General features: G+C 55.6%; 1 protein-coding gene across 15 annotated transcripts in view; it reads right to left on the reverse strand.

Annotated features, from left to right (window-relative positions):
* MACROD1 (mono-ADP ribosylhydrolase 1) overlaps positions 1-20,237 on the reverse strand; it is a 189,578-nt gene that overhangs the window by 152,712 nt on the left and 16,629 nt on the right. For 6 of the 15 annotated variants that reach the window (XM_078341275.1, XM_054241004.2, XM_078341276.1 and 3 more), the window contains exons 1-4: positions 17,956-18,403; positions 5,263-5,373; positions 2,645-2,746; positions 1,283-1,399 (exon numbers count right to left, since the gene is read on the reverse strand). In XM_078341275.1, coding sequence (XP_078197401.1) covers positions 1,283-1,399; positions 2,645-2,746; positions 5,263-5,373; positions 17,956-18,253 — 628 coding nt within the window. In that variant the 5' untranslated portion in view covers positions 18,254-18,403. Of the gene's footprint in view, positions 1-1,282; positions 1,400-2,644; positions 2,747-5,262; positions 5,374-16,832; positions 17,005-17,955; positions 18,404-20,237 lie in introns of those variants that run through there. The other 9 variants (XM_078341278.1, XM_035263076.3, XM_078341279.1 and 6 more) reach the window with 4 other exon arrangements.

The following is a 20,237-nucleotide window of genomic DNA, read 5'->3' on the forward strand; positions in this document are numbered from 1 at the left end:
CAGTGGCCCCAGAGAAAGACACCAGAACCACCTGCAGGAGCCCAAGGTGACCCCAGCTCCCTCTGCCCCCCTCAGCCAGACACTCTGAGCAGTAACTCCTGCCTACGTGTGACATGTCATCTGCGTGCCTAGATAGGCGACGTGTGGGCAAGACACCCCCATATGACTATCCAGCTTTGCCATCACCAGCTGCTTCGGGAAACACAACTTAGACCCCATGGACCAGGACTGGGGCGGCCGAGTGACCTCCCGTTTCCGGATCGCAGAGCCGGTCACTCACAGAGATCAATGGAAATGCTTAGAGCATCCACCCCACCCCACCCCAGAGTCACTGGGGGACAGTGCTGGGGCCAGGCACCACCGCTACAAGCCCAATGTGGGGACGAAGGACACTAGAGAAGCTCTGCAGGTGGCCCGAGCCTGCATAGGTTGGGAAGGGGCTGGCAGGCAGGATTCTCCCTGTGAGCTGGAGTCCAAGATGAGAGGGTCCGCCCCCACATTCAGGGCCTGAGAAAGGCCTCCCTTCCTCCGACGCTAGGTGCAGGTGCTAGGTAAGCAAAGAGCGAGAAGCAGGCAGGCGAGGAGTGGGGTTCAGCTGCCAGTCAACCTGTTCCACAGCCACCTGCTGGACCTAACCAGCCCCTGGCACCCCAAGCCAAAGTCCTTTCCTGGAGCCTTTGGACCTTGCTAGACAACCGCCGCCTGCACAAGGAGCAGCCCCTTCCTCCCCCTGACAAAGAAGAGCCATTTCCCACACTCATCACGATAAACTGCCAAGCCAGCAAGAGGCGAGTGCAGGAAGCTCAGCGGCTCCCATTTCCAGGCGCTGGAAAGTTGCCAGGGTGCCGCAGGGGACCTCTCTGCCCCCACTGTCCCCTCAATGAGCTCCCTAACCTGCTCAGGCCTTAAGGGGGGCAGGGCAAGCCAACGACAGAGGAAGGCAGGCAGTCGTAGGGGCGTCTGCGGCCCCCCAAGGTCAGACCTCCCTGCTCTGGCCACCGCCTTCCTGGCAGGGCAGCCTAGTTCTAGCTGAGCTCTCCCACTTTCCCGGCCACTAATGGGTCTCTGTGGAGCAAGGTGCCCCTGACACAGCAGGTCAGGGTTTCAGGGGAAGAGGAGCCGAGTGGCCGACATGCTAGGCTCCCGTGGCGCCAGCAGGCCGTCCTCGCCGGCAACCCAAGCCTCAGTGGAGCCAGGTGGCGTCCACCCAGGCCTGGCATAGCACAGCAGAGCAAAGGCAATGGGGCGGCCACTAGAGCTCTGGCTCAGGCCGGGCACTCACCAGCATTGACGATGGCATCCACCTCCAGCTTGGTGATGTCGCCACGGAGCAGGGAGATCTTCTCATTGAGCTGCTTGTCCTTTTTATACCTGGGCTCCTCCACCTTCGTGGTCACCCCTGGAACAAGCAGGGACCAGAGAGGTCACAGCGAGGCTGGCCACTGCAGAGGGACCCAGCCAGGGCCCAGGGCCTTCCCCATCGACCTCCCTCCACCTCCAGAGGCAGGCTGCGGCGCCATGACTGCTGACCCTGTACCAGGAAGCCACGCTGAGGGGCACCTACTGCATGCCAGCACCGTGAGGGGACTCCTTGCATCTTCAGAGCAAGGCCACCAGCAGGTACAGTGCTAATATCATCCATCCCATTTCACAGAGGTGGAAACTGAGGCTCAGGTGGGTCAGGGACTTGCCCAGGGTGATGAGTCACCAGGCCCACTTTCTCACCAACACACCCCACTGTAAGCAACCAAACCTCAGCTTCACAACCCAGCTCCCCACAAGCAAGGAGCGTCTGGCAGGTGGCTCACCTGACCCAGGGCTCTGCCTTCTACCATATAATGGGGATAAAAGTTCCACTTGCCTCAGGCTGTGTTAATAATTGAACAGGGTGGTCGGGCACGGTGGCTCACGCCTGTAATCCCAGCACTTTGGGAGGCTGAGTCAGGCAGATCATTTGAGGTCAGGAATTCGAGACCAGCCTGGCCAAAATAATAATAATAAAAAAAAAAAAGCCAGGCACGGTGGCTCATGCCTCAAACCCCATCTCTACTAAATTTACAAAAATTAGTTGGGCATGGTGGTGCATGCCTTGTAATCCCAGCTTGAAACCAGCAGGCGGAGGTTACAGTTAGTGGCGATTACACCACTGCACTTCAGTCTCAGCAACAGGGACTCCATCTCAAAAAAGAAAAATAAATAATTGAATGAGGTTGCCAGGTGCGGTGGATCATGCCTATAATCCCAGCACTTTGGGAGGCTGAGGTGGGCAGATTCCTTGAGGTCAGGAGTTTAAGACTGGCCAACAGGGTAAGAGCCCGGCCCGTCTCTACTATAAAGCACAAAATCAGCCAGGCATAGTGGTAGGTGCCTGTAATCTCAGCTACTCGCGAGGCTGAGGCAGAAGAATACTTGAACCCAGGAGGCGGAGGCTGCAGTGAGCTAAGATCGCACCATTACACTCCAAATTGGGCAAAAAGAGTGAAATTCTGTCTCAAAAAATAAAACAACCGAATGAAGTGACACACAGAGCGCCTGCACACAGCAAGCACCTGATACATGCTGTAGACTCACTCCTCTCATCGGCACACTTCTCCCGGCCGCGGGTCTGGGGCACCCCACCAGGGCCTCCCTGAGCAGAGCCTACCTTTCGCCATCTCCTTCCACGTAGGGATCTTCTTCAGTTTCACAAAGTCCTTGCAGAAGTAATGTTCCTCCCGCTGCTTGTCACTCAGGCCCTTCAGAAAGGCTGCAGGAACAGGAAGGAGGATCAGGGCCGGGGGAGAGGAGTGGGCCGGGCACTCCCACCCCAAGGTGTCCCCTCTTGCCTCATCAAGAATGCAAACCAGCCCTTCCTGTCCATCCTCCCCTGGGCACACAGGGTGTGCATGCTGGGGGAGCCTCATAGGCCCCTAGAACATCTAGAACATCTTGTCCTGTTCTCTTTGTTCAGGGAGGGAAACTGAGGCCTGGGGAGGCTGAGGGACTGGCTCAGGCACTGCAGACCTGGGTTCAGAATTCAGCCCTGCCACTTTCCAGCAGAGTCCACATCTCTCTGGGTCCCAGCTCGGAGCTTCCTCCCACACACTAAGGCCAGGCCGGTTGGCAGCCTCACCAGTGACATTATCCGTCAGTCCCACTGCCAGTCAGTTCTGCCTCATTGTCACTGCATGCAGGCAGCGGGATGCTGTCCTCTCCTCCAGGAGCTGAAGGACCAAGGGGACCTGGCACCTGTCCCCAACATTCCCCCAGCAGTGGCTGAGGGCTCCCAGCGTGGCCAAGGCGGCTGGAATCACCCCCATTTTACAGATGAGGAAACCGGGTCTCAGGCAGGTTGGGAGGCCACGCTCACACAGCAGGAACTAGAGTGAGGAGTCAGGCCCTCCCACTCACTCATGGACTCTGGATCCACCCTGGCCACATCCCCTTGCCCAGGCCCCGCCCCATGGGCCCCGCCTTCCCTTTGGGGTGGCACTAGGCACAGAAACCCCAACCAGCTGAGAAGCGCCGGCCCTGACCAGGCTCGCAGCTCGTGGGCTCCCCCTGCTGGCCAGAGGCCGCCTGCACACCCAGGCGCTCAGTCCAGCCTCGCACCCTGGACCACAGGCTCCGAGGATGGGGCAGCCCCCATGGCAAACAGCAAAGGCTACAGTTGAGAAACTCAAAAAGCATCAAGAAGTATAAAGAGGTGGGAGGGCAATTCGAGGAGGTGGTGAGAAAGGAAGGATTGACTCCTGGAAGTGTCTATGCACCTGGCGGTAAGGGGCAGGCACTTAAGAGACAGGTAGGTCCCCCCACAAATGCCCTTTTCCCGGCCAGAGTCACTTCACCATCAAGGCCTCCATCTCCTTATCTGTCCGCTGCTGACAGTGGTGACAACAGCGCAAGGACACTGAGAGCATCAGATGACAGAACTCACGCGAGGGGCCCATTCCAGAGACCCTGCTGGATGCAAAGGTGGGGTCATCAGAAAAGGCTAAGCCACGGCCAGGCACAGTGGCTCACACCCATAGTCCCAGCACTTTGGAAGGCCGAGGCAGGTGGATCACAAGGTCAAGAGATCAAGACCATCCTGCTCAACATGGTGAAACCCCATCTCTCTAAAAATACAAAAAAAATGGCTGGGCACGGTAGCTCACGCCTATAATCCCAGCACTTTGGGAGGCCGAGGCGGGTGGATCATGAGGTCAAGAGATCGAGACCATCCTGGTCAACATGGTGAAACCCCGTCTCTACTAAAATATACAAAAATTAGCTGGGCATGGTGGTGTGCACCTGTAGTCCCACCTGTAGCTACTCGGGAGGCTGAGGCAGGAGAATTGCTTGAATCTGGGAGGCGGAGGTTGTGGTGAGCTGAGATCGTGCCATTGCACTCCAGCCTGGGTAACAAGAGCGAAACTCTGTCTCAAAAAAAAAAAAAAAAATATATATATATATATATATACAAAAAAATTAGCCCAGCGCGGTGACGTGTACCTGTAGACCCAGCTACTTAGGAGGCTGAGGAAGGAGAATGGCTTGAACCTGGGAAGCAGAGACGGCAGTGAGCCGAGATCGTGCCATTGCATTCCAGCCTGGCAACAGAGCGAGACCCCATCTCAAAAAAAAAAAAGAGGAGGGGGCTAGGACCATCCCTGGTCAGTTTCAACTGCTGCCCGAGCCAGAGCCACTTACTGAAGGGGGGAGAGGTGGCAGCCCCTTCTCCCCTCTTCCATAAACATGTTTGAGTCCGAGTAGGTCCTGCACTCAGTGCCAGGATGCATCAAGCAGGCTGACCTGGCCCTGGCCCTTGTGAATCTACAACCCAGACGGGAAGACGGAGGCTGGCCAGGTGCTTCAGTGAAGCAATTCTAATTCTGAGACTTGCTATGAGACACTCAGGGGCCGGGAGAGGAGTTCCCTGGAACCCTGTCCAGGCAGGTGCCGGCGGAGGCTTAAGGTAGACTCGGAAGAGGAGTGGGAAGAACAGGGCCAGAAAGGGTGTTTGGTGGCAGCAACAGCACATATGAGGTCATAGGAGAATAAAATTGTGTGTGGGGTGATGGCGGGGGGCGGGGGGGACAGGCTTCATCCCAGGGGCACCATAACCAAACTGACAATGCTTTCACCTGGCCAGGTGTAGTGGCTCACGCCTGTAATCCCAGCACTTTGGGAAGCCGAGGTGGATGGATCACGAGGTCAGGAGTTCCAGACCAACCTGGCCAACACAGTGAAACCCTGTCTCTACTAATAATACAAAAAATAGCTGGGCATGATGGTGGGCACCTGTAGTTTCAGCTACACAGGAGGCTGAGGCAGGAGAATCGCTTGAATCTGGGAGGCGGAGGTTGCAGTGAGCTGAGATCATACCAGCCTGGGCGACACAGTGAGACTCCACTAAAAAAAAAAAAAAAAAAAAATCTTTCACCAGGCCAGGCACAGTGGTTCAAGCCTGTTATCCCAGCACTTTGGGAGGCTGAGGTGAGCGAATCATCTGAGGTTGGGAGTTTGAGACCAGCCTGACCAACATGGAGAAACACTATCTCTACTAAAAATACAAAATTAGCAGGACGCGGTGGGCACGTGCCTATAATCCAGCTACTCAGGAGGTCGAGGCAGGAGAATCACTTGAAGCCGGGAGGCCGAGTGTGGTAAGCCAAGATTGCACCCTTGCACTCCAGCCTGGACAACAAGAGTGAAACTCTGTCTCAGAAAAAAAAAAAAAAAAGCCAGGCCCGGTGGCTCATGCCTGTAATCCCAGCACTTTGGGAGGTTGAGGCGAGCAGATTACAGCATCAGGCATTTGAGACCAGCCTGGCCAACATGATGAAAACTTGTCTCTACTAAAAATACAAAAATTAGCCAGGCATGGTGGTGCCTGCCTGTAATCCCAGCTACTCAGGAGGCTGAGGCAGATCACTTGAACCCGGGAGGTGGAGGTTGCAGTGAGCCGAGATCGTGCCGGGCAACAGAGTGAGAGTCCATCTCAAAAAAATAAAAGGAATGCTTTCACCAGACACTTCCCATGAGTGTGCCATGTGCCCTCTTTCTAAGAGGCCAAGGATACCCCTGCTGGCCCCTCCATCACTAGCATCCCTCGCTGCTCACAGCCCTTTCCCTGCCCCCCTTTTTGAGAAGCCAGCCTCCACACTGGCACACGGCCCCAGCAGGACTCAAGGAGCAGGCCGAGGGCTACCATCTGAAGACCGCTTTGTTGGGGTCGGGGACGCTGATATCTGGAAGGAACGGCAGCAGTTCCAAGCCTCTGCTGTCCTCTTCCGTATAGTGAGGTTGTGGGAAGCTACCTCCTGTGTTTCACAGGAAGTGGACCAGGCTAGCCTGGCATGTGGCAAAGGGCTGAGCTCCCAGCAGCCGGTACCCCCTACGGAGGGTAAAGAGCAGGAGAGGCAGCTCGAATGCTGATAAGTTAGTTCATAAATATTTATCAGGCATCCTCACCTTCACCAAGGTGAGGTCCTGGGGCCTGACCAAGCAGAGGGGAGCATAGGAAAGCTCCAGGAAGTGGCCACCATTTCTCTGGTTGGTCCCAGGGGCTATAAATCACTGGAGGAAATCCTACCAAGCAGAAGACGGCCTCTAAATGTTTTACCTCCCCCGTGGAAGGCTCTGTCAGCCCAGCCACTCAGCAGCTGCTTCGGAAGTAGACTCCCCCTTGCCCCCTCTTCCCCGCTGCCCCCACTCCTCCTCCAACTGCTGTCCTCCCCACCGAGCTGGGCACCTCCACCACCTGCCCACACGTTGTCCTCCCTCCCTCAGGTCACTGAGCACGAAGGTCCCTCCTGCCAGCGCTGCCTCGTGCCAGGCCCACCTCCCAGAGGACTCATTGCCGCAGGACCCCTCCACCAGGCTGTCCTGTCTGCCCTCAGACAATCCCATCCCCTCCCTCAACGCCCTGCAGCCGCCCCCTCCTCCGTGTCTATACACCTGTCTCCACGTCCTCCATCCAATGCTCCCTCCAGTCTGTCCAATCTGGTCCCTCCCTCCACAAGGTCAAGGTCACCACGCCCCGTGGAGCGGCCCTTTCTGTCTTCCCTGTGGACAGAAGTGTCCTTGCTTTCCTCCCTAGGTCTTATAATTGCACGGACTCAAAACCCTCTTTAAGCGAGTGCCCTCTGGGGCTGTCCCTCCACGCTCTTCTGAGCCTCTGACCCCCAGGGCGCCTTGTCTGCTCTCATTCCCCAAAGGGCAGGCATGCAACATAGAACGTTTGACTCGCCCCCAAAACGTCTTGTCTCTCCAGTCTTCCCCCTTCTTTGCTCGGGGGCCTTGAACCAGGGGTCCCCCTCTTTCCTTCCTCTTCCTCCCATGTCCCATCCAGCCACAGACCTGTTGGATTGATCCCTGTGTCACCCCAGAAACCAAGCCTTCCTTTCACCCCCCCCTGGGGCTGAGACTTCCTCATGGCTCCCTAGACCCCAACAGACACCCCCAACTCCCAGCTGATCCCCAAGTGCACCTCATCCCCATCTGTTCGACCGCAGCCCTGGATCCTGGGAACACAACTCAGGCGCCATCTTCCTCTGTCCAAAATTCCATTCAAACCCTGGTCACCCCACCTCCTTCGCACCTCACTCCCAACGCCACCTTCCCTACTACGCAGGTCCCCTCAACAGCCAGGCTGCTTCCTGGCCCACAGCCTTGGTACCTGCTGTGCCTCTGCAGGATATGGGATAGTTTGCTTTTGCTCACATTTATTCCTTTTTTATTTTTTTGGAGACGGAGTCTCACTCTGTTGCCCAGACCGGAGCACAGTGGCGCAATCTCGGCTCTCTGCAACCTCCGCTCCTGGGTTCAAGCAATTCTCCTGCCTCAGCCTCCCTAATAGCTGGGATTACACACACACGCCACCACGCCCAGCTGATTTTTGTATTTTAGTAGAGATGGGGTTTCACCACGTTGGCCAGGCTGGTCTTGTACTCCTGATCTCAAGCAATTCACCCACCTCAGCCTCCCGAAGTGCTGGGATTACAGGCGTGAGCCACGGCGCCCGGCCTCCTTTCTTCATCTTGGCCATCCTAGCCTGTAGGTTCCATAGAGGATCTGTTGTGTTTATCGTTGGATTCCCACCACCCCACATAGTGTACAGACTGGTGGAGGGCAAGTCCACCTGAGGGTGGCTGAGGGGCGCACTGAGGAATGAATGAGCCAAGAACAAAGGCCGAGGGCAAGTTTGCTAAGAACAGAGTCTTCCAGGCAGAGGGAACAGCATGTGCGAAAGTCCGGAGGTAAGAGGGAGCGAGAGATGACCTCTAGAGCATTTGGGTGGAGAAAGTGAGGCAAGTCGGCCTCTCTGGGTCTGCCTCCCCATCTGAGGATGGGCAAATGCTGGTGGCGCCCAGCCTAGACCCGGGCTGTTGCTGTGGCTCTTCTTCTGTTCCGGGTCCCGCCAAGTTTGGGCCCATGACCTCCTGACACCATGCTCGGTTTGGAGCCTCAGTTTTCCCATCTCTACAAGAGGAACAAGGCAGGCCTTCCCTTGCTAGCATCCAGGCTTGCGGGGCGGGTCAGAGGAGAAGCTGGCTGCGGAAATGTTCTGTAAACCGCAAAGTGCAGTCTGCCCGTCAGACACACTCGCTCCTTCCTGGTGGTGAAATAAGACTCGAAGAGAACAAAGCCAACAAAATTGTGGAGGATAACTTTTTTTTCCAACTTGGGAACACAGCAGGTAGAGGAGCTTTTCTAATTATTTGGGTCCTCAGCACCTGGGGAGGCCAAGGCAGGCCAATGGCTTGAGCCCAGGAGTTCAAGACCAGCCGGGACAACATGGAGAAACCTCATCTCTACCAAAAAAAAACACACACACACAAAATCAGACGAGCGTAGTCAATGTGCCTGTAGTCCCAACTGCCCAGAGGCTGAGGCGGGAGGGTCACTGGAGCCTGGGAGGTCAAGGCTGCAGTGAGCTGTGATTGTGCCGCTGCACTCCAGACTGGGCAACAGAGACCTTGTCTCTAAACAATAATGTGGGTCCCTATATGTGTCAGCTTGTGCATCTGTGACCTCCCCACTGTGAGGCCTTGGTATGCCACTGTGTGGGCACTCCCAGACGGCTGCACCTGTGGCCAGAAAGGCAGGTACCCACCGTGACGCTGGTGGGACTAGCAGGCCGGGACCCCACAGGCCCTGCTAAGTGTCTCTGGCTAGGCAAGCCCTGGTCACTTCATGGAACTAGACAAGGTGCCCACAGACACCTCAGGTGCTCTGGCAGACATCATCTGGCAGGTGCCACCACCTTGTTCTAGGGAAGAGGCAGAGTGACCTGCCCCCAGTCACACACAAGTGAGAGGAACCTGGGCTTGCTCCCGTAAGCATGGTGGCCTGGTCTGAGTGACCCACAGCTCACAGAGCCGCTTCTCTCCAGCAAAGCCCACAGGACAGCTCCACTTCCCAGAGAGAGCATGCCTGCTCTGCCACCAGCCGGCTGGGCGCTGAGCTTGGGGACATCTGTCAGCCTGTCCCTTCTAGTCTGTGGAGCCCAAGTGCAAACCTCAGAAGGCCAGCAGCGTCTTAGCGCCAGAACAAGGCTGTGGCCCGGCGGATCCCCAAAGACCTACACGCTGCACTGGTTTCTGATTTACAGAGAAAGAAAAGGTCAACAACGCCATCCGCAGCGGTCCTCGCCCGCCAGGCCCCTCTTCACTCCCCCAGAGGAAAAACAGGGACCTGAAGCCAGGCACATGCCCCATGCATTTGTGTTTTTATTTTGAGACAGAGTCTCACTCTGTCACCCAGGCTGGAGTGCAGTCATGTGATCGCGGCTCACCGCAACCTCTGCCTCCCGGGTTTAAGTGATTCTCCTCCCTCAGCCTCCTGAGTAGCAGGGATTACAGGCACCCGACACCACAACCAGCTAATTTTCTGTATTTTTAGTAGAGACAGGGTTTCGCCCTGTTGCCCAGGCTGGTCTTGACCTCTTGACCTCAGACGATCTGCCCACCTAAACCTCCAAAAGTGCTGGGATTATAGGCGTAAGCCACTGTGCCTGGCCTGCCCCACGAATTCCTAACATTTCCCATCTCCTCCTGTAAAGACAGATGCAGACTTAAAGCACAAGTGAGTTTTATTTTTTTTATATATATAGAAGATGTAAAACATGCATTTTCATTTCTTTCATTTTTGAAGAGGCGAGAGTATTTCACAGCTCAGTGAGACAGGCGCTGTAAAAAGATGTTCGCAGTAAATTTTGACGGAGAGGCCTGACCCCAGATGCAGCTTCCAGCGGCTCCCGGGCACCAAAGCCGAGCGGGAGGAAGCCGGCTCCGCCAGAACCATAAAGTGCAGCGGCGAACGGGAATTCAATGATGTGTTTTAAGAAGTGTCTTTATGGCACTTTGCAAGACGGTGTTCAGAGAGCTGAGGGCAGGCCGGCGTGCCAGGGCAGGGCTCCACTCAGAGAGAATGCCAAGTGGGCTGGGCTGAAAAAGGCTGGGCTCCCAGAATGCGGTAGCATTTAGACTCGTGGCAGGGGCATTCGTCACCTGTGCTCACCAGCCAGCAAGACCAAGGTCCTGTCAGAGCCCATGGCTCAAGCAAAGGGGAGACCAAACACGCAGTGCCTCTCTCCTCTCCCCTGCCTCCGTCTCCGCCCACACCAGGGCATCCGCAAGGCTGCATCCCCAGAAGACAGGAGGAAGAAGCCCCTCCCCCACTCCCAGGAGTACCTGGAAAACTTGCCAGTGCTGCAGTCAAATCAGATGAGACATCCGCTCCGGATAAAATCGCACGGGGCTGAAATTGGTCCCAGCTTCTGCGCAGTGTGGCATGAGGCTGGGGCGCAGCAACCCCACGTTGAGCCACCATGGAGAGGATGAAGCTGTGCAGGCTCAGGGCCCCAGCACATGAGATAAGCTACAAGAGCCCAGTGTCACCACGGCCAGCACAGAGCAGAGAGAGGAGACAGGCCTGAGGGTCCCAGGGGTGACAAGGAAGGGGGGCCGCTGGTACCCACCCGGGGCCATGGTATATAAAATGGTTTCTTTTCTTATTTTTAGGAGAGACAAGGTCTTGATATGATGCCCAGGCTGGTCTCGAACTCCTGGGTGCTAGCAATCCTCTCACCTTGGCCCCAAACTGCTGGGATTACAGGCATGAGTCACCACACCTGGCCCAAAATGGTTTCTAATGTGATCCCAGCACAACCTCCAAGCAGGTGCTATTGGTCCCATTTTAAAGATGAGAAGACTGAGGCTTGGAGAGTGAGGAAGCAGCAGCATGTGCCCACGTCTGATGACACCAACGTCCTTGCTCTCTGCAGCACACAGCTCTGCCTGCGGTGGGGTTGGAACAAGGACCCAAGGCCAGACCCTCCTGTAATGACACAGCACCTAGAGACCTCCCTAAGGGCCCAACCAGAAGTCCCCTCATGCCCAACTGCCTTTTCGGTGAGGCTGTTTCCGTGAGCGAAGTGCCCCAAAACTGAGGATATTAAATTAGAGAAAGTCAGCTGGGCGCAATGACTCATGCTTGTAATCCCAGCACTTTAGGAGGCTGAGTCGGGTGGATTGCTCGAACTCGTGAGTTCAAGACCAGCCTGGCCAACATGGCGGCACTTCCGTCTCTACAAAACATACAAAAATTAGCAGTGCATGGTGGTACCCACCTGTAATCCCAGTACTCAGGAGGCTGAGGTGAGAGGATCATGGGAGTCTGGGAGGCAGAGGCTGCAGTGAGCCAAGATCCCGCCACTGCACTCCAGCCTGGGCAACTTCATTCACAAGAATGCTCAGGGCAGCTTTATTCAAAAGAAAGCCAAATACCTATCAACAAAAGAGTGGGGGCCAGGCACGGTGGCTCAGCAAAGTGAGACCCTGTCTCAAATAAATAGGCCGGGTGCGGTGGCTCATGCCTGTAATCACAACACTTTGAGAGGCCGAGGCGGGCAGATCACCTGAGGTCAGCAGTTGGAGACTAGCCTGACCAACATGGAGAAACCCTGTCTCTACTAAAAATACAAAATTAGCCGGGCCTGGTTGTGCATGCCTATAATCCCAGCTACTCGAGAGGCTGAGACAGGAGAATCGCTTAAACCTGGGAGGTGGAGGTTGCGGTGAGCCGAGATGGCGCCATTGCACTCCAGCCTGGGGAACAAGAGCAAAACTCTGTCTCAAATAAACAAACAAACAAACAAGCCCTGGCCAATAAAACCAGACACTGCTGAAGTCTCCCCAAAAGACTGAGTCTCCCAGTCAGGGAGATCCAGCCTGAAGGCATCTCCATACCTGGAGGGAGAATGGGCCCACAGAAATGAGCATCAGCTTGGATGTAAAGAAATGGAGCACCTGGGGGAGGCTGAATTTGGCCATCAGCCTGGAGGACAAACTGGGCATCCTTACAGGGGTCCTGAGCAGGCACTCAGCACTATATATAGACAGAAATACTGGGCAAACGCCCAGGGAAGGGGATCTTTGTGGGTGGGCTGACCCTTCTCAAGCAGGGAAGCTTGTCTGCCTTGCCCAGGGCAAGGCTTCCAAAATCACACAACCAACCCTAGATGAGAACACATGCTCTGAGCAATCCTAAGGTTACAATCTGGGTTCCATGAGGCTTTCCTATAGGGAAAGGAGGCTCCCCTAGGGACATTTGGGTTTTCAGAACCACTGCCATCATATTTCCCCACCATGAACTGCGCATCTGCCTTCTGACCTTACATCAGTCTCTTATGAGTTTGGTTACTGTGTGCCAGGCTTTGAGGATCCTCTCAGGCAGACAAGTGTTTGGAGGTCTATCTAGGTATATCCCTGAAATGAGAGCACACGTCCATCAAAGACATGGAGAGAACATTCAGGAAGCAGGGCACAGTGGCGCACGTCTGTAATCTCAGCACTTAGCCCTTTCGCAGCCAGAGGTGGGAGGATCACTTGAGCCCAGAGTTCAAGATCAGCCTGGGGCAATATGAGAACCTGTCGCTGCAAAACTTTTTAAAAACATTAGCTGGGCATAGTGGCACATGCCTATACTCCCAGCTACTCAAGAGGCTCAAGTGGGAGGATCGTTTAAGCCCAGGAGATGGAGGCCGTAGTGAGCTGTGATTGCACCAATGCACTCCAGCCTGGGCAACAGAATAAGACCCTGTCGCAAAAAATAAACAAACAAATAAAATGTTCAGTGCAGCTTTATTCACAAGAAACCCAAATGCCTCTCAATCAACAAGAGTGGGGGCTGGGTACAGTGGCTCAAGCCTGTAATCCCAGCACTTTGGGAGGCCGAGGTGGGTGGATCAGCTGAGGTCAGGAGTTCAAGACCAGCCTGGCCAACGTGGCAAAACCGTTTCTCTACTAAAATAGAAAAATTAGCCAGGCATGCTTGCCGGTGCCTGTAATCCCAGCAACTCAGGAGGATGAGGCAGGAGAATGGCTTGAACCCAGAAGGCAGAGGTTGCAGTGAGCAGGGATTGTGCCACTACACTCAAGCCTGGGCAAGGGAGCAAGATTCCATCCCAAAAAACAAAACCACCAGAGTGGGAAGCAAGCTGTGGTACATTCACACACTGGAACACTATACAGCAATGAAAAAGCGCGAACCACCGCCACACCCAATAACATGGACAAACTGCCCAGATACTGAGTAAAAGGGGCCGGACTTCAAGAAGAGACAAAATGAACAGATGCCGCAAGAGTAATTAGCTCCAGACGGTACCAAGCGAAAAGAGATGACTTCTGGGGGTGATGACAGTGTCCTACCTTTTGACCCAAGTGGTAGCTGTGCAGGTGCATATGCTGTGCACTGGAGATCTGTATGCTTGGGGCCCTTTATTGTCAAATGTGACTTGGCTGAAAGTGTGATTTAAATGTAAGATGAAAAGTGCAGGGGTCATCAAGGGCCATGGCTCAGGCCCAATCGGAGGCAGAGTCCAGCTGAGGCAGCCCCCCAGATCTCCCATAATGTGATGGCTTAAAAAATCACTTGGCAGGCACAGTGGCTCATGCCTGTAATCGCAACATTTTGAGAGGCCGAGGCGGGCAGGTCCCTTGAGGCCAGGAGTTCGAGACCAACCTGGGCAACATGGTGAGACCCAGTCTCTAAAGTTTTTAAAACATTAGCGGCTGGTGGCTCACACCTGTAATCTCAGTACTTTGGGAAGCCAAGGTGGGTAGATCGTTTGAGCCCAGGAGGTCAAGGATGCAGCAGCGGAGATCTCACAACTGCACTCCAGCCTGGGTAACAGACTCTGCCTCAAAAGAGCTCTTTGAGGAAGACGCAGTCGTGGTAGTTTTGGGTTGTGGATCCGCACGCTCCTGCTCCTGACTGACCGCTGTTCGCTCTGGCTGAGGAGCAAGTTGGTCAGGAAGCCGGGCAGCAGCCGTGGCTTTTAAGGATACTAGAAAAACACCCGTGGAGCGGGAGGTGGGAGTTCACTGATTCCAATCACTCTAACATCCCCGGGGAAGGAATGTGCTGACTTGATCAGAGGAGCAAAGTTTTGAAAAGAATCTCAAAGGGAAAGGACCAGTTCAAACGCCTACCAAGACTGTGAGAATCACAAGAAAAACTCCTTGTGGTAAAGGTTCTAAGACATGGGGTCGTTTCCAGATTAGAATCCACAAGTGCCAGGCGCGGTGGCTCACACCTATAATCCCAGCACTCTGGGAGGCAGAGGTGAGCGGATCACCTGAGGTAGGGAGTTCGAGACCAGCTTGACCAACATGAAGAAACCGCATCTCTACTAAAAAGACAAAATTAGCTGGGCATAGTGGCACATGCCTGTAATCCCAGCTACTCCGGAGGCTGAGGCAGGAGACTCGCTTGAACCTGGGAGGCAGAAGTTGCAGCGAGATCATACCATTGCACTCCAGCCTGGGCGACAAGAGTGAAACTTCATCTCAGAAAAAAAAAAAAAAAGACAGCGAATCCACAAGTGACTCACTGACTTGCACAGTCCTTTGAGATTCTTAAGCAGATGACCTCCAACAGTATTGAGCCAGGAGTTGAGGTGGAAGTCGCCACTGCAGGTGCTTAAATCAACTATTTTAATAAATTGATTACCAGTTGTTAAAAAAAAAAAAAAAAGAAAAATCAGTTGCATATGGTGATGCACACCTGTAGTTCCAAATACTTGGGAGGCGGAGGCAGGAGGGTTGCCGAGCCCAGGACATAAGGGTGCACTGAGCTAGCTACACCACTGCATGTCAGCCTGAGCAACGGAACAATACCCTGTCTCAACAAAAATTAAAAACTAATGTTTTAAATTTTAAGAAAATTGGTCAGGCGAGTGGCTCACACCTGTAATCCCAGCACTTTGGGAGGCAGAGGCAGGCAGATCACCTGAGGTCAGGAGTTCAAGACCAGCCTGGCCAACATGGTGAAAGCCCCATCTCTACTAAAAGTACAAAATTAGGCTGGGTGAGGTGGCTCACTCCTGTCATCCCAGCACTTTAGGAGGCTCAGGAGGTTGGGTCACAAGGTCAGGAGACTGAGGCCATCCTGGCTGACACGGTGAAACCCAGTCTCTACGAAAAATACAAAAAATTAGCCAGGCGTGGTGGCAGGTGCCTGTAATCTCAGCTACTCAGGAGGCTGAAGCAGGAGAATCGCTTGAACCCGGGAGGCAGAGGTTGCAGTGAGATTGTTCTATTGCACTCCAGCCTGGGCAAAAAGGGCGAAACTCTGTCTCAAAATTCATTTAAGAAAATAAAAGACACCTGCAAATTCTTTGAGAGTCTTTCCCTCAAAAGGTGGAAATTTCCCTCCCCTGGAGTGTGGCCAGACTCCCTGACTCGATTCTAAGCCCTAGATAAACGCAGGGGAGACAGTGCAGGACTTCAAAGACGAGGTCACAAAGAAGGCACTGTGGCTGCATCCGGGTCTCCTCCCTCTCCCTCTCGTGGAGCACATGCTGTCGGGGAAAGGCATAGGACATCTATGCCGTAAGACACTCAAGCCGCTCCATGGAGAGGCCCCAAGGTGACGAACCCAGGCCTCTCACCAAATGCCATTTCACGGGAGGGAGGTGTCTAGGACGCCCATCCTCCCACCCTAACCAAGCCCCAGCGGGCCTCAGGGTAGAGAGACCCTGAGCTAGAACCACCCAGCTAAGCTTCCCTCCATTTTCCTGACCCTCAGGGACTGAGAAGATGCAGGTTTAAGTCACTAAGGTTCGGGTGTTTTGTTACACAGCAACACATAACTATTGGGAGATCTCCAGGTCCCACCCCCAAAAGCTCCAACTGTGGCTTCAGTGCCAGGCAGAGCCCCAAACCAGCCCCACTCCTGAGCCTGGCCCAATATCACTCAGTAACAGGTCTGGAATGCCATTCCCAAGCTGGAGGCCTCTTCTAGGCCACCACCTCTGAGATGCCTCCTCTGATCACCCCAGCTCAGATGGCCCCATCCGCCATGGCGTCTTCACAGCACTGAGGTTACCGGGCCTTGGGGCTGCTAGAATACATTATTTACAATACATTCTTTGTAATCTTCCCACTAGATGGCAAGCTCCATGAGGGCAGGGCCCTTGCCTGTCTGACGTACATCTGAGTCCTCAGCCTGGCCACCTAGAGGGCATTCATCAAGAGTCTGCTCCATGGTTGGAAATCCCAGCTAGAAGCAAAGAGGGAGACCCCAGGGACAGCACAGCAGCCGGGGAACCCCGGCCCCAGCAGGTCTGGCTGCTTTCATAGCACCGAGGAGTGGGGTGTGGGGGCTGGATCCTAGAAACAGTGGCAGCTCATGAGCAGGGGCCTGGGTGACTGGTCTCCTTAGCTCTTTCCCACCCTCCTGGGTTATTGTTCTCTGAGAGAGTGCTGGGGGAAGCAGGGGTCTCTGTGGGGACAGCGGCTCCCCCTCCAGGGGTCTCTGCCAGCCCCCACTCCTCCTGCTGTTCTGGGGCAAAGGCCAAGCACCTGACAAGTTCTCCATTTGCTCGCGGACTGAAGTCCTTGCTTTCTGGCGTCACTTTCAGATCCCGGCGCAGGCCACACAATTCATGTCAGGAGTAAATCATTCTGATTTCCACCTCCCTTGCCGAGACAGCCAGCTTCTTTTTAGTCCTCACACAGCAGGCTCCTCCATCCTGCCCGCCCAGCCGAAGGCCGCGCCCACTCCACCGTGGGGGCCCAGCCAATGAGCCACTTCCCTGCACTTCTGAAAGGGGATCCAGCTGGGAAGAGACAGGATCCCAGGAGGCAGGCCCTGAACGGCAGGGGCAGCTGGGTGCCCAGCAGGCCTATTTGGGGCTTGTCTCGGGTTCTCTCCCTTCCCAGGCCCAGGACTCATGCCCCTCCCAGGAGTGGGAGGAGGTAGCGTGATTCTTGGGGGTATCATCGGTTGTCACAGGAACAAGACGCCACCTCTGCCCTGCCCCTCTAACCTCTGTTCCTGGCACGAGCAAGCTGCTCACAGTGGCCAGAGGCCAGCGAGGAGGGGAAAAGGTCACCAGACCACGTGCCCAGGAAGGCAAAGTGCACGCTTGGGGTGGGGTGAAGGCAGGGCAGGCAGGCCAGCCCAAGGAGGTTACTCTGTGGTGTTACGCGCCCCACCAGGTGGGACGCCAGCCCCGGAGCTGTTCCCTGGGCCTATTCCCGAGCACTTGAGAACCACACTGCAAAGTTTGGGGAGTCCGAGATCATAACCTCCACTTTGACAACAGCTCCCAAAGTGACCTTGGGGAAATCAGCTGTGGCACTCGGCCTCAGTTTCCTCCCACACAGGGGAGGAGGCAGCTCCTGCACAATCTCGGGGTACTCTGTGACCCATTCTAGTGGGGTAAGGAAGGCCTCCTTCCTCTCGCTGCCACACTGCGTGGACACAGGGACCTGGTCTGGAGTCAACTGTTCCATAGGGGTGGGAACAGGCCGGATTGGGGGTGGCTGTGAATGGACAGGAGGGGTCCGTTCCAGGGGAGATGGGGCCTCAGCTTCCCCAGGTCTCCGGGTAGAAGGGGCTGCTCGCTCGTTGGGAGCTGCTCAGCCAGGAAGCCCCACGTGGGGCCGCCCTCTCCCTCGAGACCCTCGTGCTTACACTTACATTTCGCCTCCTTCCAGTCGGTGGAGGTGTTCAGGTCCACCTTCGCCGCCATGGCCAGGGGGGCCCAAGTGCGCACCCCGGCTGTCCGCCCCACCGCCGCCGACCCCCACGACCCAACTCCAGCTGAGGTCTGCGCCTGGCGGCCAAACGCGCCCAGGGACGCCGGGGGACCGCACGCGCTGCTGCGGGTCCGCGGGGCACCCCCCAAGCGCCCGGGCCAGGGGCGCGGGGCGACCAGCAGTTGCCTCGCCGCGCGCAGCTGTGCCAGGCGGCCGGACACTCGGCTCTGCAGAGACATGAGCAGGCGGCGCGGGGCAGCTCTCCGCCCACTTGGACTCTATTTACGGTGCGCGGGAGTGTCTCTCCCTTATTTACTCTGGGACTGGGTGGCGACTGCCAGCCAGTGGCGACCTGCTCGGAGCCAGCGGGCGGCGCGGCCAGAAAACCCGGGAGCGCCGCTGGGCACGCCGGAACTTGTAGTCCGGGACGCCGAGTGGGCCCACGCACTTGTATACACACGTGCGCGCCCGCCCAGGCTCCTAGTGCCGCGGGTGGAGCCACGCCCGAGCCCCTCCCACTTTCCCGTGGCCCCCGGGCACCTCCCCCGGCTTCCCCGTGGCCTCGGCTGCCTCCAATTTCCTGGTTGGCTGCGCCTCGGTTTCCCCCGCACGGGCTGAAGCCCCCGGGCCTTCCACGCAGCGCCGGCCCTCTTTGCCTCTCGGCTCCGCAGCGGAGCAGGCGCGCGGGGTGCTCGGTACCTAGTTGGGAGAGCCGAGAGCGGCTCCCGCGGTGCCGAGCGTTTTGCAGCCTCGGAGACCAGGGCTTGTCTCCCCACGGGTCCGCGGGGCACCGCTTCCACACCCCAGCCCGCCCTCCCAGGGATAGGTGCGACGAACGGGTAAATCTGGTTTGGGAACTCCTACCCAGAGCCTGTTCCTCCTAATAGCCCCAATGCCATGGCTCGGCTGGAGCAGAATCTAGGACAGTCGGGGAGCTGAGGGTGGAAATAGTGGAATTTGGAGGCAGGACACTTGGGCCTCAAGTGGCATTCAAATTGAAGAATTGGGGTGATGTTTTCTTTTGTTTTTCTTTTAGAGGCGGGGTTTCACCATGTTGGTCAGGCTGGTCTTGACTCCTGACCTCAGGTAATCGGTCCGCCTCTGCCTCCCAAAGTGCTGGGATTACAGGTGTGAGCCACTGCACCCGGCCTATGTTTTCTTCGTATTTTTTCTTTTTTACAAAATCCATGAGGATGGATTTTTAAGTACTTTTACATCTTTTCCTGTACTATTAATCTTACTTTATGATAAATATAATAATACAAACTATGCCATTATAATATAATGAATATAATAACAAATATTTGAATAGGTGCCTCACACCTGTAATCCCAGCACTTTGGGAGGCTTTGGCAAGAGGATTATCAGAGGCCAGGATTTCAAAACCAGCCTGGGCAACATAGTGAGACACCCCCCCATCTCTACCCCGAGGAAAAAAAATGACTTCGGTGTGATTGATAGTAGGTGCTCACCTCTAGTCCCAGCTACTCCAGAGGCTCAGGTGGGCAAGCACTTGAGCCCAAGGGTCCAAGGCTGCAGAGAGCTATGATGGCACCAGTGCACTACAGCCTGGACAAGAGTGAGACCCTATCTGAAAAGTAATAGTAATAATAATGAGTATATTTTAATACCGGGGGGAACAAGCCAGGGTTTTGGAGAAGGTTCCAGTACTAGTGTTGCCGCCCCGGGGTACCCTAGCCCCTGAGAGCCGAGCTCCTTGAGCTGTCAGTCAGGAATAAGAGAGTTGCTGGTTGCAAAGTTGCTCCTGTGTTCCAGGCCTCCGGCTCTGAGTGTGGCAATAACCCTGACCGGCTGTGGGCGGATCCCTGACATGCTGTGGATGCAGATGGCACGGCTGGGATGGTGACATGGGCTCAGCCTTGCGCCTCAGATGTTAAATCCACCCAAGACAAGATCAGCATAGACTTGCCAACAGCAGGGTAGGCATTAATCAGTCTTGGGAGTGAGGGCAAAGGGGAGGCCAGAGGCCAGGAGGGAAAAGCCCATGGCCCCCAACATTCCAGGACCGCCAGCAAGGCCTGCACCGTCTCCTGAAAACATCAGCAAGACATGGTTCAAGACACAGGAGTCAGGCTCTGGGTCACCTCACCAGTTGTAGCCCCTCCAGTCACTCGGAGTAAAAGAAAGACCTTGCCACCTGCAGCCAGGACAGCCATCTATAGGCATGAAGCCCCAACTGTACTGAGCTAAGCCCTCTGTGTC

This window comes from Callithrix jacchus, chromosome 10, assembly GCF_049354715.1.
Source record: "Callithrix jacchus isolate 240 chromosome 10, calJac240_pri, whole genome shotgun sequence".
NCBI lineage: Eukaryota > Metazoa > Chordata > Mammalia > Primates > Cebidae > Callithrix > Callithrix jacchus.